The sequence below is a fragment of the Neoarius graeffei genome, chromosome 7 (genome assembly GCF_027579695.1).
Source record: "Neoarius graeffei isolate fNeoGra1 chromosome 7, fNeoGra1.pri, whole genome shotgun sequence".
Taxonomy (NCBI): domain Eukaryota; kingdom Metazoa; phylum Chordata; class Actinopteri; order Siluriformes; family Ariidae; genus Neoarius; species Neoarius graeffei.
The window spans coordinates 43,584,793-43,604,952 of record NC_083575.1 but is presented as its reverse complement, the minus strand read 5'-3'; the positions used below and the strand labels follow the sequence as shown (position 1 = coordinate 43,604,952).

At 43.0% G+C, this 20,160-nt stretch overlaps 1 protein-coding gene across 1 annotated transcript in view; it reads right to left on the bottom strand.

Annotated features, from left to right (window-relative positions):
- Nucleotides 1-19,932, bottom strand: part of LOC132889335 (ribose-5-phosphate isomerase-like) — a 34,201-nt gene extending 14,269 nt beyond the window's left edge. Inside the window, exons 1-7 of the mRNA XM_060925722.1 lie at nucleotides 19,607-19,932; nucleotides 11,612-11,672; nucleotides 6,986-7,041; nucleotides 6,836-6,895; nucleotides 6,578-6,642; nucleotides 5,915-5,983; nucleotides 5,443-5,584 (exon numbers count right to left, since the gene is read on the bottom strand). Coding sequence (XP_060781705.1) covers nucleotides 5,443-5,584; nucleotides 5,915-5,983; nucleotides 6,578-6,642; nucleotides 6,836-6,895; nucleotides 6,986-7,041; nucleotides 11,612-11,672; nucleotides 19,607-19,774 — 621 coding nt within the window. The 5' untranslated portion in view covers nucleotides 19,775-19,932. The remainder of the gene's footprint in view (nucleotides 1-5,442; nucleotides 5,585-5,914; nucleotides 5,984-6,577; nucleotides 6,643-6,835; nucleotides 6,896-6,985; nucleotides 7,042-11,611; nucleotides 11,673-19,606) is intronic.
- Nucleotides 19,933-20,160: the final 228 nt, after the last annotated feature.

Sequence of the window (20,160 nt, the reverse complement as noted above, 5' to 3'; positions counted from 1 at the left end):
AGGCTGCATCTAGCTGCCACTACTTGCTTCAACCTGCAATTGGTAGCTCAAGCATTGCACGACCGCCTGCCTCTACATGTGTCAACTTGCCATTTGCACCAATTGGAAGCGAATCACAGCTGAAATAAGAACAGATTGTGATCCACTTGCATCAACCTGCCTCTACTAAAAGACCCTCTGCAACACTGCCATTATCTGAGTCGTCATGTGTCGACCTGCGATTTTATTATCGCAGGTAGACGCAAGTTGTTGAAAACTAGTTGCAGCCTGCCGTCTGACCTGGGCAGAAGACCACCATTACCCTCCCCAGGAGTGGTCAACCAAAGATCTCCCCAAGAGCAAAGCGTGCGATAGTCAGCGAGGTCAAAGGAACCCAGGGTAACTTCTAAGCAACTAAAGGACTCTTACTTTGGCTAATGCTAATGTTAAGGAGTCTGGGTCAGCACAGCTTGCCATCATTGTTAGAACCATTAATTATTCCAGCAAATATCAAGAAACCTGTGTGTGAACTGAATCTCAAGAGGAAGTGGGTCATGCCGCAAGACATCAACCCTACATGTACAAATTATTTCTACCAAAAAAAATGGTTAAAAGAAAAAGAAGATTTAAGTTTTGGAAAGGCCAAGCCAAAGTCCTGATCTTAAAGAGGAACTGAAGACAAATTTCTCTCATTTTATTAAATATAGGAATACATTTCCAACAGCCATTATGTCACTGCTATAGCAAGTTAGGAGTATTTGAAATGTGCTATATACAGTGGGGCAAAAAAGTATTTAGTCAGCCACCAATTGTGCAAGTTCTCCCACTTTAAAAGATGAGAGAGGCCTGTAATTTTCATCATAGGTACACTTCAACTATGAGAGACAGAATGGGGGGAAAGAATCCAGGAAATCACATTGTAGGATTTTTAATGAATTAATTGGTAAATTCCTCTGTAAAATAAGTATTTGGTCACCTACAAACAAGCAAGATTTCTGGCTCTCACAGACCTGTAACTTCTTCTTTAAGAGGTTCCTCTGTCCTCCACTCGTTACCTGTATTAATGGCACCTGTTTGAACTCGTTATCAGTATAAAAGACACCTGTCCACAACCTCAAACAGTCACACTCCAAACTCCACTATAGCCAAGACCAAAGAGCTGTCAAAGGACACCAGAAACAAAATTGTAGACCTGCACCAGGCTGGGAAGACTGAATCTGCAATAGGTAAGCAGCTTGGTGTGAAGAAATCAACTGTGGGAGCAATTATTAGAAAATGGAAGACATACAAGACCACTGATAATCTCCCTCGATCTGGGGCTCCACGCAAGATCTCACCCTGTGAGGTCAAAATGATCACAAGAACGGTGAGCAAAAATCCCAGAACCACACAGGGGGACCTAGTGAATGACCTGCAGAGAGCTGGGACCAAAGTAACAAAGGCTACCATCAGTAACACACTACGCCACCAGGGACTCAAATCCTGCAGTGCCAGACGTGTCCCCCTGCTTAAGCCAGTACATGTCCAGGCCCGTCTGAAGTTTGCAAGAGAGCATTTGGATGATCCAGAAGAGGATTGGGAGAATGTCATATGGTCAGATGAAACCAAAATAGAACTTTTTGGTAAAAACTCAACTTGTCGTGTTTGGAGGAGAAAGAATGCTGAGTTGCATCCAAAGAACACCATACCTACTGTGAAGCATGGGGGTGGAAACATCATGCTTTGGGGCTGTTTTTCTGCAAAGGGATCAGGACAACTGATCGGTGTAAAGGAAAGAATGAATGGGGCCATGTATCGTGAGATTTTGAGTGAAAACCTCCTTCCATCAGCAAGGGCATTGAAGATGAAACGTGGCTGGGTCTTTCAGCATGACAATGATCCCAAACACACCGCCGGGCAACGAAGGAGTGGCTTCGTAAGAAGCATTTCAAGGTCCTGGAGTGTCCTAGCCAGTCTCCAGATCTCAACCCCATAGAAAATCTTTGGAGGGAGTTGAAAGTCCGTGTTGCCCAGCGACAGCCCCAAAACATCACTGCTCTAGAGGAGATCTGCATGGAGGAATGGGCCAAAATACCAGCAACAGTGTGTGAAAACCTTGTGAAGACTTACAGAAAACGTTTGACCTCTGTCATTGCCAACAAAGGGTATATAACAAAGTATTGAGATGAACTTTTGTTATTGACCAAATACTTATTTTCCACCATAATTTGCAAATAAATTCTTTAAAAATCAGACAATGTGATTTTCTGGATTTTTTTTTCTCATTTTGTCTCTCATAATTGAGGTATACCTATGATGAAAATTACAGGCCTCTCTCATCTTTTAAGTGGGAGAACTTGCACAATTGGTGACTGACTAAATACTTTTTTGCCTCACTGTAATACACCAGTCCATATGTCAAAGCAATGGCCATAAACATGATTCGCTGAGACCTGTGCGAGATATCATAGGACAGAAGTAAAACATACAGCAGAAATCAAAGTGACCAACATCTGCCACGTGCGCGCGCCTTTGAATGCTGACGTAATCAAGCCAGAAGTTTTCCGTGTCCGAAATCGCTCCCTACTCACTATATAGGGCACTACACAGTGGGGACACCATTTTGTAGTGCTGTCCGAAACCTTAGTGAGGATGATGTGGGAAATGCGCTCAGTATAATATGGCTTTATCACAAAAATACATGCATGTATTTATTATTTTGAAAACCTACCAGCCGCCTGACCTAGCACGTTTTAATTGTGCGACAGTAATGATGTAAATACCAGCGCTACGGACTAGTCCTTATCCTGTCGTCTTTCCAACTCTTCCACGTTGGTTCGAAGTCATATGGAATAATCTCCATGTCACGGATGTGCAGAAGTACACATTTTAATAAAAAGTGACATGTATACAGTGAGACAATATACACACAGGCAAACAATCCAAAACGGCAGGCGAGACCAAAAATACAGGCAAAAGGGTCGGTCGAGGCGCAAACAGTACATCAAAAGCTAAGCGAGGACAAGAACGAGAAACAGGCACAAGGATCGTGAAACAGGAAATCAAGACAACGGGTATAAAGGCTCGGTAACGCGTCTCGTAATACTTTGCGATGCAAATGCATCAGCACAGTCCTTAAATAGGCAAACACATACTAGTTGCTTAATTGAGCTCAGCTGCGCCTTGTTCACGGCACACGTACTGGAGTCCACTCGGTGCACGCGCAGCCCGAGACGCACTTTCAGGTGCACGCGCCACAGCGCGCAGGACTGACACTCCCTCACCGATGAAGCTGCAAATCTCAAAATTAATCTAAATTGGAATGATATGGCGATCTGGCTGCTGTGTAAACAGTTTTCAAAATGTCAGCACTGACACGTCACGTTTGAAGCCTCACACAAGTCTTGTGAAGATCACGCAGATAAGCGACGCCTGCTGTGAACCATACAAAGTACATTCAACATGGCTAAAAGCCAAAAAGATTGATAAGTGTAATATAATATGCCAATACGAGTCACGATATAAGGTTAATAAAACCGAAAACGTAACTGAATAACACGTTAAGAAATAAAGCAAGTTTAAAAATGACTTCAGTTCCCCTTTAATCCAATAGAAGTGTGTGAGCAGTTCATGTGAGGAAGCATCCCACCAGCATCCCAGAGCTGAAGCCGTTTCTGTGCAGAGGACTGGGCTGAAATTCCTCCAAGTTGATGTGCAGCACTGATCAACAGTTACTCAGAACATTAAAGCTCATAGGCAACGGTTTTCAATTTATGCACATTTGAAACGTTATCTGTTAAAAAACCCTCTGTAATTTTCTTCTGGTCCCAAGAAGTATTGTTAATAAGTAATAATTAAAATAAGTTAGTGCGGATCGCGGCAAATTTCTGTTCAGCTATTTTCGTAACGACTCGGCGCGTGACGTCATTCAGGACAAACAAACCGCTTGAGTTGAGTCCACGTCCGTTTCCTTGCATTGCCGTTTGGCTTGAGTGCAGACATGCGTTCAGGAATTTCCAAAGAAAAACCCCATGCCTTATTGTTGTACAGTGAACTGTAACAACGGGACCAGTTCAGGAAGAAGTTTTTACCTTTTTCTGGAAGAGGAGACGAGGCGGAGAGAGTGGATTGTGCGCGTGAAACAAAATCAAGCAGTCAAAGAAGAAACAGAGCAGCAACGCTCAAGCAAAAAGAAGGTTGGAGGTAAACATTTTTACTTTTTGCTTGCAATGGACAAGTCAAGAATCCTGAGGGATCCTGTACAATCATTGTGGAAATGAGACAAAGGGATATTTCCTCGCTTAGAGTAGGCTATAAATAGTATAATGCCGCGGATGGCAGGCTAATGTGGCCTACCGGCGCACTGTCCAGTAATCGTTACCTATATCCACTAGGGAGGGAGGTTTAATTATTCTTCAGAAGGGCTCTTATTTAGTATTACGACGAAAATAGGAATTTATCATAACTACCAGGATAAATCATTTGGGCAAGAGCCTTGTTGAGGTCCGGGGTCACCGTGATCAGAGTCGGCTGAGTCGCTGTCCGATTCCGAGGCCGCACAGTCAAACCAGTGAGCCACGTTCACTGATTGCTTTGCAACAGCCATAGGTTCATACATCTATGGTTTCACCTCTCGATATTCAATTTGGAGACTTCCTACTTCAAAATCTCTATCGCTTTCAGACATTTTACACAACCTCTCACAGCCGAAGTCCGTACACGTGCACTCGGTTCGCAAGTAAACACAGAGCTGCTCCTGGTCTGTTTGTATGACATCACAACGACGGTCCCCTGGCAGTGGAAGTGCGCATATGTGAGATGTAAACAAGCCTTCAAAACTTGCGCGAACCAGTGTATTTTAACCGTTTTATTCAATTTTAGGGTGCAAATTAGACACCAGGAAGACTGAACTTGCTTTTTGGGTCATTCTTCTAGATAATAAAGTTGATATTTTATGTTTCATCTCTGACAATTAAGTTATTGCTGTACAAGGGTGTGGGTCATGCCAGATACTGAAAGCAAAGGTTCACATACTTTTGCACTCACTGATGTAATTTTGGATCATTTTCCTCAATAAATAAATGACCAAGTATAATAGACTTGTCTCATTTGTTTATGTGGGTTTTCTACATCTACTTTGAGGAATTGTGTGAAAATCTGAGAGTCAGATTTATGCAGAAACAGAGAAAATTCTCAAGAGTTAACAACATTTCAAACAAACACCACTGTACGTGTCCCAGAACAGCTGGCAGGAAATCTTTCAATTACTCAAAGCTGGACAGGGATGTTTCGGGTCTGACGTGTGGAATTTTTTTAAAATCTTGCACTACATTAGGTACGAAGGCGAATGTGAACACACATCACATGGCAAGTATGAACCAGGATTTAATCAGCACTTGTCTGTGAACCAGATCACAGTGAGGAAAATACTGCTCTCTCATTCACAAGGCACTACATGATTCTGATCATTGTGCACCGTCTCACCGCTTTACTGACCGCCATCCTCAGCACAGCTTCCCCACCAAAGCGCCGGGTGATGGCCCTGGACACGGGCACGTACGCCATAGGAACCACTTCCACTGGCACACCTTTCTTCCACTGCTGCCCCAGTGCCTTTGAATCCTTCCTGTCCACACAGGAAATGAGTAATCACACACTGCTCAGCACCACTTTGTATGGATTAAAGATATCAGCACCCAGGGGCTTTATGTACAGTATACAGGAACAAATATGAACATGTCTTGTATGGATATTATCCGTCAGTATAAAGGAGTTTACGTTTTGTGTTTTGTTTGGCTTTAAGGTTTTTGCTTATTCAGTTTAAAACTAAGCTGTAGTTTCCTTCCAACACTCAGCAACACTGACTGTATGACTGATCTATTGTATTGATTAGCACAATAAATACTGTAGCTTATGGTTTACGTTAATTTCCTGAGAGAAAGCGTCGCTTGTTTACCTGAAGTCAGCAATGACGACGAAGTGTTTGGCACAGCCAGCTACGATTTTCTCCTGAGTCAAGCATCCTCTGAAGTTTGGGAAAGCGAGGGAGGAAGAGAAAGTTATTTTGGTATCAAAACAGCTTTAGGATACAGATAGAACACCCAAATGGTTGTATAAAATGCAAATTCCAGGACTTTCAGAAAGTTTTCAAGCACTAGAATGCGGTTCTCAAGAAGTAGATAAAGGATGACTCATTTTCCAGCCAGGCTACATTACACTCCTGGCATCATGAATTATTTCATTACACCATTTCATTACCTGATTAAATAATTCATGTAATGTGGGTGTCATATGCAAGACGTATGCGCGTGTGTAGACGTCGAGTTGCTGATGGATTTTTAAAATAGCTTGTGTGCAAAAACATTGGGATTTTTCCCCCCTTCTCAAAATTAGCGACTATATTAAATGTACTGTGTATACACACACACACACACACACGTCCATCTTTATTTTAAGTACTTTTCAAGCAGTTCTTCACAGCCTCAAACAATTTAAGAACCATCTTAACTGACAGGTTTACCCTTTTTTTTTTTTTTTTTAAACCTTTTATGAATGTTTGCATCCATCAAAATAACTAACAGGAATATCTGCAGCCAACAGATGATCTCATGCTCCTTACCCGCCTCCTTTAATAAGAGTGAGTGAATCATCCACTTCATCAGCTCCATCGATCGCTACGTCCAGCTAAGGGACACATACACGCTTTCTTAATCCGTTTCATTCGAAACTTCAAAAAAAAAAATACATGTCGATATTTACACTGATTTGTAGCAGCGTTTTAATGCATTTTGCCCAACAGAGGTTCAGCTTATCTGCAGTGCATGAGACATGTTTGTGTAAACTTGGTGCTATCAAGCCTGGGTTGTGATCAACTCACATCTGGGTGTCTGTCTAAATCGGAGAGAGACAGGCCATGCTGCAGAATCAGCTGCCGAGCCTGAGGCAAAGAGGAGACAGCCAATTCATTATTCGAAGGTATTACAAACGTTGTATTACATCTGCTTCAAAGTCATTTTTATGCACTCACCTGGAATGACGTAGGAACGCACACAATGTTCAACTTCTCCTGGCGTATTCTCTCAGCTACCACAAAAAAAAAAAAAAAAGCTTTTCAGTGGGAATAATAATTGATGGCTTGGGTATAATGTTGCGTTGTAAGTGGTAACTTGCAAGTCGGAACAACGTCATTTCCCACCACGGTACGTTCGATGTGTAACATGTTAAAAGGATGAAGCTACAGTCACACTACAGCTTGCGATGGGTTACCGATGAAAATGAGGTGTTTGATGGCGATGCTTCCCTGAGCTTCAGGAAGTATTCCCAAACCCGTCTGCCAGTATTCGCCGCTTAGTTTGCTGACAAAAATACCGCCACCAAATTTCAATGCATGCACTGAAAATTTTCACTATGTTTTTGGCCACTCACGAGGCGGAGACACACCAAAAAAACAACTCACAAAGCTTGGAGAATATTCACTGAGCATCACATGATTGGTGGCGATGCAAAAAAAAATAATAATCTACTTGTCGCCGCCAAGTATTTGCAAACCCATCGCGGGCTGTAGCGTGACCAGGGCCTAAATGGACTCGCATGCGTATGTAAAGCTCATAAAACTGTACTTGTTCAGTTACAGGCCTGAGTGGGTACTGGTACTCATCTCATCTCATTATCTCTAGCTGCTTTATCCTTCTACAGGGTCGCAGGCAAGCTGGAGCCTATCCCAGCTGACTACGGGCGAAAGGCGGGGTACACCCTGGACAAGTCGCCAGTACTGGTACTGCGAACTTCAAACATTCAGGAAACATTTTGGACTAAACTGCAGTACAGCAATAACAAGCTATCAAGCAGACAATAGAGTGTAACTTAGCAATAAGTTCGCTGGCCATCATCAGTGATAATTCTAATGTTGTTGAGAATCTTCTGAAAAGAGTAATTAGCACGGTCAGGTGTACAGATTTAACCAAGCACCGTTACATGTCTGGACATTAAAGAAGAACTGAAGGCAAATTTATCATCAGAATTCTATTTCTCATTTTATTAAATATAGGAATGCATTTCTGACAGCTATTTTGGTCACTGCTATAGCAAGTTAAGAGTGTTTGAAACATGATATGTAATAGATCAGTCCATATGTCAAAGCAATGGCCGTAAACGAGATTCATTGAGACCTGTGCGAGACTTCGTAGGATGGAAGTAAAACGTACAGCGGAGATCAAAGTGACAACATCTGCCAACGTTGTCAAAATATGCGCGCGCCCTCTTTCGAATGCTGATGTAATCAAGCCGAAAGTTTTGTTTGTTCTGATAGCAATCAGGAAAGTTTGAATAAAGTAGGCAGTAATTGTCATTTAAACTCATTTTTGTGCAATATTTCATTTGGAAAACAGTTTTCAAAATGGCGGCACTGACACCTGGCTGACACTTCACGTTTCCAAGTCTCGCACAAGTCTCGTGAAGATCGCGCAGATAACCGCCGCCCGCCGCGGACCAAACGAACTAAATTCAACATGGCTAAAAACCGAATAGGCCGATAAGCATAATATTTAATTGCAATTAGTTGCCAATATGACTACGTTCAGACTGCACCCTGAAACAACCCATATCCGATTTTTTTGCCCATATGCGACCTGTATCCGATTTGTTATTGACAATCTGAACGACACAGATCCAATTTTTTTCACATGCGATTTTTTCCGATGCATATCCGTTATTTTCACATGCGACTCTTTGGAAGAGTGCGCTTTTTTTTTTTGGTTTACGTATTACGTAGATGTGCTTATTACGTGTCAATTTGCACATGCGGGACACTTTGTCGTTTTCCGTTCATATTGGAGATCGCATACAAGTCTCATATAATTGGCAATGTGAACGGCCTAACAAAAAAAAAAAAATCGGATTTCACAACAAATCGGATATGGGTCGTTTCAGGTTGCAGTCTATGAGTCACGATAAGGTTACTAAAACCGAAAACGTAGTTGAATAACATTAATTAAAAAATAAAACAAGTTTAAAAATGACTTCAGTTCCCCTTTAAAGCTCATAGGCAACAGTTTTAATTTTATGCACATTTGAAACTTTATATGTTAAAAAACCCTCTGTAATTTTCTTCTGGTCCCAAGAAGTATTGTTAATAAGTAATAATTAAAATAAATTAGCGCGGATCGTGACGAATTTCTGTTCAGCTATTTTCGTAACGACTCGGCACGTGACGTCATTCAGGACAAAACAAACTGCTTGAGTTGAGTCCACTTCCGTTTACTTGCATTGCCGTTCGGCTTGAATGCAGACGTACGTTCGGGAGTTTCCAAAGAAAAACCCCATGCCTTATTGTTGTGCAGTGAACTGTAACATAGGGACCGGGTCAGGAAGAAGTTTTTACCTTTTTCCAAGAGAGAGGAGATGAGGCGGAGAGAGTGGATTGTGCGTGTGAAACAAAATCAAGCAGTCAAAGAAGAAACAGAGCAGCAACACTCAAGCAAAAAGAAGGCTGGAGGTAAACATTTTTACTTTTTGCTTGCAATGGAGCACTTACATGTGACGTCACATCCGCTCCAGATTGTAGACAAACGCCATCTTGTCGGTTAAACGCCATATTTCCGCCGTCTTTCCGACACTGACTTTCATTATTTTTCGCCGAAATATTCAAATATTACCGTGCCACAATACCGGAGAGTTGCATGGCATATAAATGCCACAACAGAAGAGGTCAGAAAACAGGAAGTTAGTTTCATAGGCTGCCACGGGACCCTGACAGGCGCGCAAAATGGATTGCTGCTATTGGCCGGGCTGATCCAAACAACAAGAACAAGGCATGGGTACCGACTGGAAGGAACGATCACTGGCGCCTGTGCAGTGACCATTTCATCTCAGGTTCGTCATGTATTTATTTCAGTATATCCATGTGGTTATTTGCAACATAAGTTTATGACTTGCTCTAATAAAAAATTCCAGGAAGTGGGAGCCTGAGTAAAGGGTTGGGGCGGGGTGGATTGGGTCTTTAGCGGTGTGGTACGAAAAAAACCAGTAAAGAACTTATAAGAATTTACCACTGTCTTAGTAGTAAATCCTTATAAATATAAGGATAAATCCTTATAAGGATTTATAAATAAATATATATGCCATGTATGATTCAACCATAATCGGCTGGTCAGTGCTATGCTAGATACTACTGATATATCTAGCATCAGTTCTAGTGCTCAATACTTAAGTGACTTACCCGTCCAATGAGGATTATTTTCTTCTTTACAAGATGCCACATCTTAGGGGGGCTGACAAATCCTGAATTTCTGTAGAGATAACTGTCCAAAGATTTCTAAGCACGCAGTGCTTCACCACTGAACAGCGAGGGAAAGTTAATGAGGTAATTATACAAGTCCGGGTATTCCACCTCCGGCAGTTCAAAATCCACTGACACGGTCGTGAAAACTACGTCCGGTAAGCCATAAGGGTCACTAATCTGTAGGTCGTTTATTTTAGACATGTATCTAATTATCTGTTCATTAGAAAAATGAGCCTTGTAATCCGTCGGTTGAAATTGATCCATTCTGTACACGAGTGCAGCAGTATTCAGCGGTGTTTTTTACCGACAAGATGGCGGCTGTTAACTTTCCGGTCACGTGACTGCAAGATCTCTATAGACAAGTCAAGAATCCTGAGGGATCCTGTACAATCATTGTGGAAATGAGACAAAGGGATATTTCCTCGCTTAGAGTAGGCTATAAATAGTATAATGCTGCGGATGGCAGGCTAATGTGGCCTACCGGCGCACTGTCCAGTAATCGTTACCTATATCCACTAGGGAGGGCGGTTTAATTATTCTTCAAAAGGGCTCTTTAGTATTACGACGAAAATAGGGATTTATCATAACTACCAGGATGAATCGTTTGGGCGCGAGTCTTGTTGAGGTCCGGGGTCATCGCAATCAGAGTCGGCCGAGTCGCTGTCTGATTCCGAGGCCGCATGGTCAAACCAGTGAGCCACGTTCACAGATTGCTTCGTAATGGCCATAGGTTCATACATCTATGGTTTCACCTCTCGATATTCAGTTTGGAGACTTCCTACTTCAAAATCTCTATCGCTTTCAGACATTTTACACAACCTCTCACAGCCAAAGTCCGTACACGTGTACTCGGTTCGCAAGTAAACACAGAGCTGCTCCTGGTCTGTTTGGCTTAAATGACGTCACGACGGCGGTCCCCTGGCAGTGAAATTGCGCATAAGTGAAATGTAAACAAACCTTCGGAACTTGTGTAAACCAGTATATTTTCACCGTTTTATTCAATTTTAGGGTGCAAATTAGACACCAGGAAGATTGAATTCACTTTTTGGGTCGTTCTTCTAGACAATAAAGTTGATATTCTACGTTTCACCTCCAACCCTTGCCTATGACCTTTAACTGATCGAAAGCCAATACTGTCAGAAACTAGCTTTGAAATGGAGATGGGGGACTTTACACTGTTCATCGTGCGAGCAGCCATGCTAACTCAATGTCACTCTGTAAACTGAAAAGGAATCACAGTTGGGAAGTCGACCCCAAGCTGAGGAGTTGAAATTTAAAGCTGAGGTGGTGTTTTTGATGGGTTTTGCCAGTTGGAGGTGAGAAATTACAAGATGCAACTTCAACACAGCATTATCCACAAGCAGCAGCACTTACCCAGTCTGTCCACAGCATACACGATGGTGGAGCCGCTCCCCACTCCCACTGCCTGGTTATTCTGGTACATACACACAAATGGAAATGTGTTCCTTGAATGTGTGTAATTGTTGGTCTTTAACATTCTTAAATCAGTGAAGCTCCCTCGCTCATACAATCACTCAGGCCTGAGATTCCCAAAAGCATTGCAGCACAAAGATAATCGTGAAATAGTAGCGTGAGCAGCACAATGAACACTCACGCTCCCTCTCTCCTAGTTAAGCAGCTCTTAGCATTAAGAGGCTTTTGGGAAACCCAACCCAGGTTTGTTATTGGTTTAGTGGTCACTTCATGTGTGTGCACATGAAGTGTGGGCACTTCATGCCCGTGCACCAGAATGTAACTCCCTTTTAGTTTTGCAGTCATACACAGTCGCACCAGGGTCTCCCCCCATCTTTAATCAAGAGCATGGCCCTTCAATACGAGAGCAGTATTTTCATTTCACATTCAGATTTTGCAATGCTTATCCCTCAAACCCTGCCCTCTCTCACAAATAACCCCATCTTGCACTAACCACTTTTGTGCGCTCAAGAACCTTCTGCTCACAGATTTCTGCGCACTCTCGGATTTTGATGAAACAATCCTATCAAATATTCACCAACCAACAGAATGCAAGGGATGGTGTTGACCAATGAAATAGTCACTGTCTCCTTGGATGTGTCCGTTTTACTAAGCGGGTTCTATGCAATTGGCAGCCAACTACACGCAGCTATTACAATAATAAACGATAGATTATTCCATCCATATTCACTGGATATGCGCAATCGTGTGCTCCAATTGGCTACTCTACCACTAGGATATCAGCTCACATACCATGAGTAGAGAAAAACAAAATGGCAGAGTGTTGTTGAACCAACCGAGGACAAAATAAAAACTACTTGCAAACAACCCCCCCACCCCAAAAAAGGCAAAATATGGAATAAAAGTATTTGATAGTAAGAACAACTTTTTTTTTTTTTTTCAAGATTTATTATTATCGCATTTTTCACAAATTGCTACCGTCATTTCACCGGTTTGTTTACATTCTAAGTGGAAATGATTTTGTCGGACAAATGTGCAAAAAATAAAAATGCTCCATTTCTCAAAATCCAGTGAATGTGAATGGAATAAAACAGTTATTCCAAACAATTTCATCGTACATGACTTATAGCCAACTCAGCCCTATGCACCTCATCGGCTACCAACTCATGTATGACTCGATTTCGTGGAACAACTTAAATACAGACAGGGATATCTGCATCAGCTCAAAGTCTAACAAGAAAACAAGTGAAGTACAACTAGCAGTCATAAGGCTGTGGATGGATGGCAGGAGTGGATGAACTCTGTTAAACAGTAACAACCCTTGATTAAAGGATTTTTTTAAAAATCCATACAAGTTTCCTCTTGCACTCTTTCACAATATAGAGCTGCAAGATAAGACAAAGCATATTTAATAAGCTGCTTTCTGTCTCTGTCGAGCTGTATGTGACTCTGATGTGATGTTGGTGCCTGATCCTGATCACTAAACACTACTTCTGCATGCGTGACTCACTTTCTGCTGCTCTAGGTGATTCCAAATTTACAGACTCCTGTGGACACCATTTCTTCAGTGGATAATCTCACCAGGACACTGGAGACTAAAGGCCAATTTATGCTGACAACGCAGTCCTCGCAGATAGCGTCTGCGTAGCCCCCCCTCCGCAGACGCTCTGCGCGCACCTCCCAAAAATTGTGACCACCGCAGAAGCCTCGCAGACAGCATCGCAGACAAGAGGGCTCTGATTGGTCCACTCTACATCCGCTGTACGTGCACTTCCGCTTCCCTACTTTCCCAGTTTGGTTTGTTTTCACGACCGCCATTTTTAGAAACACGAGCGAAGATGGAGCAGCACGAAGAGCGGTTGATCGAGGAAGTACGTACATCTATACGACTCCAGTTCTAGTCATTATAAGTAACCGGAGGATAAACACTCCACTAACCACACCCACCAACTACTCCTAGCGATTTCGCGACTTCGCGCCCCCTTGCGTTGTGGCGGTGAATAACATCGCGCACGCCTATTACTCCCCGCTCAACGATAAATTACAACTGTCTGCAAAAAGCTACCTGCGAAAGCCTTGTCGCAAGAGCATGCAGAGGCCATAAGACATTTTCGTTTTAAAACAAAAACAACCTGCCTTCCAGATGAGCGTTTTAGCTCAGCATCAGAAACGATCTCTGTTCATATCAACACACCTGAAAACACATATCACATGACCATCCACAAACATGTGGGCACGCATGTGCCGGTATAAACAGTAGGAATGCAACGATTAATCAACTAAAATCGACAACCAAATTAGTTGCCAACTAATTTAATACTCAATTAGCTGGTGGGGTCATCACATGTTTTTCACACTAACTACAAATATGCTTTGACATCACCGCTTACTGCAGAGAAGTTAACAAAAACATGATGGCAGCTTCAAAAACAAAAACCTCCAAAGCATTGGGGCATTTCCCACTGAACTCTGGAAACAAAACAGTTGTGAATTGCAGTTTGTAAAGCTGACTTTAGCTGGTATGGAAGCACATTCTGTATGCTGGAGCATCTGAAGAGGAAGCAGGTTGGCTCACTGGATGAAGATTCAAGAAGAAGAAGAAACCTTTATTCGTCACATGCACACTTCAAGCACAGTGAAATTCATCCTCTGCATTTAACCCACGCACACACCCAGAGCAGTGGGCAGCCACACCAGAGCGCCCGGGGAGCAGTCAGGGGTTCGGTACCTTGCTCAAGGGCACCTCAGCCCAAGGCCGCCCAACGTTAACCTAACTGCATGTCTTTAGATTGTGGGGGAAACCGGAGCACCCGGAGGAAACCCACACAGACACGGGGAGAACATGCAAACTCCACACAGAAAGGCCCTTGCCGTTCGAACCCGGAACCTTCTTGCTGTGAGGCGACCGTGCTAACCACTACACCACCGTGCCGCCCAAGTGAGTTAAATAACGTTCACGTTAAAAGCTACCTTTCTTCATGTTATGAGCTGTAACATTTCTTTGAAATGCATATTCTCTTGAATTGTTAAAGGTCCCATGGCATGAAATTTTCACTTTCTGAGGTTTTTTAACTCTGACCTTCTTAAGTCACCCCAGTGTCTAGAAATTTCATAATGTGTAAACCAAACTATGCCCAACATTTGAGAATGGCGCGTCAAAACGGCGCGTTGATAAGCTCTTCCCTTTACTACGTCAGCAAAGGAGATGATCCCCACGCCCCCCCTCTGGATTCCCACCCACTGTATGGATTGCCCGCCCAGTTGTAGTGAGGAGACCATAGAGGGAGGACACAACAACATGGCATCACCTAAGCGACCGAAACATGGAAATTGCGCTGTACATGGATGTGACAACACAGAAAAGAGTCTGTTTTTACTGCCGACGGGAGAGCCCCTGAAGACGCAGTGGCTTAATTTTATTTACTTCAATAATACGCCGTCGAGTCTACCTAAGACGGTGTATGTTTGTCGGAAGCATTTTCCTGATGAATGTTTCCACAACTTGGGACAGTACAGGGCAGGTTTTGCACATCAACTGTCACTGAAGCCTGGGTCCGTACCAAGCATCCCTGCCGCATCAGCAACAAACACCGAACAAGTAAGTGTATAACTGGTCGTTTTGCCGCGTTTTAAAATCGGTGCGTTTGCAATGGCTACATTAGCTCTGCAGCTAACCGCTTCCTGCAGTTAGCCAGGTACTCTGTGCTACCTCTGTTATAATAGCCAATCAAAACAGTTTTTACAAAGACACCCACATTCTTTTTTTTAAGGTCACTCGTTCATTTTATTTGGTTTGTTTGTTCAGTAAAAACCCAAACATTTGTTGAATTTATTTTATTTCCTCGCGTCGCACCTTAATGACGTCAGCGCGTGGTATTTTTCCCTGATTCTGGGCCGGGGTGTCGTGAGTGGCAGAGCAACTCCATCGCTGCGATCCATTGAAAGTCAGCCCTAGATCCAATCTTTTGTCGGGAGCCGAGGTCGCGCGGGCAGCCCTCCAGCGGCACCGGCCGCCCGTGGAGGCAGCGGTTCTCCCAGGGGCGAGTTGGGGGGATGAAACGGCAAAGTCCCCACTCCTCCATGGTAAAACTGCTCAGTTTTACCATGGGTCTCAGGCTGAAAAAAACCCGACAAAGTCCCAGTTTTACCATGGGCTCGAGTTGTACCATTTTTTTTTTTTTGACAGGGCGGACGGACCAGGGCATTCGCCTGCCTGGTCGTGCCCGGCAAGGAGCGCTCTCGGCCGGCTTGGGAGGCAGCCCCTCCCCCCATGGCCCGCCCCCACCCTCTACCCTTCCCCACCTCCATGCTTCTCATTAGCAAAACAACGCACTGGGAAAAGGGCTGAAATGGGGCTTTCTTCCAGGAGGCTATATCTACGTTCCGAGGGTTCATTTCGAGAAAGGCTGCGGATATAACATCCGGAAGCCTCCACGATCCCGTTTAAAGCATCAACAAACATGCCATGGGTCCTTTAATGGAGTTGGAACAAAGAAGCAAGTAACAACCTGTTATTCACAACAAACCTGTTCACGGTCCAAATAACGAATTCAATTTTAAACGCCGCTTCGTTGTCATGGCGATGTTTATGGCCGGAGGTAACATTGCTGCTAACTGCACAAGTTTGCAGATGTCCAGAGAATTTGATATTTTCTCACTAAAATAGCAAAGAACATTCTACACCTCCTGTTCATGCGCATGGCCAAATAAAACAACCTCAAGCTAAATTTAAAAGCTGATAGCTAAATAGGAGTTATTTGGTAATTGGGCGATACATAATCAGAATAATCGATTATTCATTTCAATAATCAAGAGATTATTCAACTATCAAAATAGTCGTTTGTTGCAGCCCTAATAAACAGCTGATGTTTGTTTTATTCTGGAAATGGTCACCTGATAGGAGCGTGACAAATCAGGGAAGGATGTGTCATGACCGATGAGACCCAAACAGGAAGCGAACTAAAATCCTATCCTGAAGTTTTCAAATTCAAACAGGACCAGCAGGGTTTCCAAAAGTCTCCATTTTGGGGGCTCTGAAACTCTGGATTCATGTGGACACCAAGCATCAATGTAGCAAAAGTGATGAGTTTTAAAACTAAAAGTGCATTAATGTGGGCATAGCCTCACCCAAGAACTGCTGAATTTAGAAGTGCTATACAAATAAAAACAATTCTCATCAACTTTCTAAATAAAAGAAACCAATCCCACTTTTTTGAACAGTGTTTGGACATCTGATCTTTGTTGCAATTACTTTTTTTTTGTTGAAAACAAAAACAAAAATGACAGCATTAAGTCTTTCAGAAGTGAAGACACCACAGATGTAGTGCCCCTGCTGGCTGGCGGCAGTATAATGTAACTCCACCATCCCCCTGTTTTTCAATGACAGTCTATTTTCCATGTCATTTTTCTCATCTGAACAGTCTTTCCATCTACAGTGTCTAATCCAAACCATGAGTTTTCCCCATGCTGATATGTGTACTTTAAGTTTCCCCCAGATATTAGTTTTTAAAACATTCAACTCTATTGTAAGATGATGTGGATATACTTGGGAATGGAGCGAGTGACCTCTTCTGCTACGCTCTGAACCTTGGTACTGGGAGAAGGGGCCAGGCCTACCAAATACGTAGGTGTACCTGAGCGACTTTCGTCCCTACTGCAACTTGGAGTCCAAATTTGACAACATGGCAGAGGAATTTTGGCTTCATTTCTATTGAATTCTTGGGTTTCAATCACATGACTTTTCTTAGTGATTTCACCTTCAGTAAAACTGCTGGTGGTCGAGCAAACCAAAATAGCTGCCGTAGTGCAAACAACTAGTGATAAATTATCAGAGTACGCTCGTAATCTAGAAGCCACTGCTGTCTTTAGATATATTCAGAAGATCGCTATGTGCAATGGAATTGACCCCTACAGTCTGGGAAAGAAGGATTTGTCATACTATCTTGAAAACTACCCTTCAGTCGAGTTCCCCGGCATCTCGAACTATCTGGTGTTGCAGACATCCTTCTACACCGCAAAACAGATGAAAGCATGGAAAAGTATGGAGGCTTACAACTTTTTTGTATGTGGCTGGGTAAAGGACCTCGGTATCAAGTCGCTGTCAAATGAATCCTGTATTGTTTTTTCCCATCTAAGTTTAAGCTTTTCATTCACGTCTTTACAACAAAGCGCTGCAAGTTGAAGTATAATCAAGCAAACTGTTTGTTTCTCACGTGTGTCGGCTCTCATCTCTCAGGTAAATCATTCACAAAGATCATCAGAAACTCCTTTAAAGACCTGGATCTTAATTAAACAAGAAGAAGTGATCACGGCGCATTGTAACTGTATGGCTGGGTAAGAATTTTGTCGCGACCTTCATGCATATGGACTATTATTCATGGTTGTTTTGATCACGCGCACTTGCTGAAAGACTTGTTGAAAAGACCACTAGGATCCACTGTTAAAGAAAGCTAGACACGCGTTGTTTTCAGTATGGCGGCCACTATGTGAGGAGTAAACAAAGAAACAGCTGGGGACTTTAGCGCTTCATGACTTTTAAAAAAAAAAAAAGTACTGTAAAATAACGACAAGTAGAAAGAAAAGTACTTGGAAAACACTAAGGACATAGCTGAGAGGGATATACAAACTTTTCACCAAGTGATCACTGCAAATTCGAGCATGCTTCAACTCCGCTCCCTTCGATTTCAGTGACAGGTTCGAAAGCCACCTTTCTCGATGTCTTTTTGTGAAATCCTGTGTTTGTTCACCCTTTTTTATTAGTTCACGGGGAACCCTGAAGAAACTTATCAGTTTCACAGTTTGATCGATTCAAACAACCTAAAACAATGCAAACATAAGCCATTTTTCATGCGAGCAATGCACCTTCTTCGTACAAATGCTTTGTTAACTGAGCTTTGGTTGACCACCAGCTAAAGTTTTTAATTACTAATGAGGCGGATGTGACGTCACATGAAACCCAAGAATGGGAGGGCATGGAGCCACTGTGTATTTTTTTTTTTCTTAAACAGCCATTGTTTAACAGTAACAGAGTCGACTCTCTGCAAGATTATATTGCAATGATTTGCAAATCATCTAATGCAGCATGGTGTCTTTTCACATTCAGGACTGTGCCATGTCAGCATTACACACCTTCACAGCATAAACTAACTCATCAGCTTATCAGACTGGACAATCTGATCATTGTTTTTATTCTCTGATATTATTTCAGACAAAATAATGCACTTTAAAAAAAAAAGATCGTTTTGTTAATAAAATCAATTAAGTACTTATTTAATTGACTACGAATTTAGATATGATGATTAGAAACGGTGGGAGTCCCACATGCTTCTTTCCCTCTTTCTGCTGACTGGATCATTATTCCTCATCCCTCTCCAAAGCCCCGCCCCCTGTCCCGGATTGGTTGGTAGCTCGTGCTCAGCGGCCCGCCACTGCCCGCGTTATCCAATACTATTTGTAGAGGGCGGGGCTGTCAGGAATACAGGTGTGAAAAAGATTCCTAAACCTGCATCTTTTCAGACAGAAGCGACGCGTGACCGAGTGTTAGCCGCACTGCTAGTGCTAGCGGGCTCTAGAACAGCTATCATGGCTGCGATCAGTGCAGTTACATTTCATGACTAAGAAGAAGAAGAAAAAAAAGTGTGAATCTAAGAGTTGTGTGGAACATTATTCTTGCTTCTGGAAAGCGTAAATAACGTAAAGGTTGGTGTTTGAAGACCAAACTCATCATCATGTTGGAGCTGAACTCGGAGTTACAGAACTAATGAACACTAGACAACTCATCAACTCTGGAATGTGGAGTCCGGGTGCACGCGCCCAGGCGGATGTTTACTACAACAGGAAACACTACCTGAGTGGAAGAAGATAAACAAACTACATAAACAGTGCAGAGTTCAGGCACAGCAGCAGTGTTGCTAACACACACACACACACACTCACCTGGATGTGGTTGTCCACAGCAGCGTAGGCGGCCAGTTTCTTCGCCTCTTCAGCCATCACAGTGCTGCTGTAAGAGCGGAGATGTGAGGAGGAGCGACACCGAGGAGCACACGAGGAAAAGAGGAGTGTTGACTTCACACTGAACTCAGCCCACCTCCGCCACTTCATCACCCTTCAGTCCGTCCGTTAGCGCCTTGACGGCCTTATTACCCTGTATATCAGACTATAGTTCAGCTCGACAGCACTCCAAAAAGGCCACAACAAACGACTCGAAGTTGAAATGACATTAAAAACAACACGCATTCGCTGATTTACCTTGTTTGATTAACGCACTGTGCAGCCAATAGGATGAAGCGGAACGCCGCAGTGGGCGGGATTACTTGCTGAAATATAAATACCTATATTTAGCACTAGAGGGCGACCGAGCTGTGTTTGCAGGTGGTGATCACTGCTCTCGACGTAAAATATCTGGAGAGCTCATTGGCTCGACAGGGTGAAGCCATCTAGCCGCCATATTACCACGCACATCGGATCGGTCCGGTCATATCTCTGCC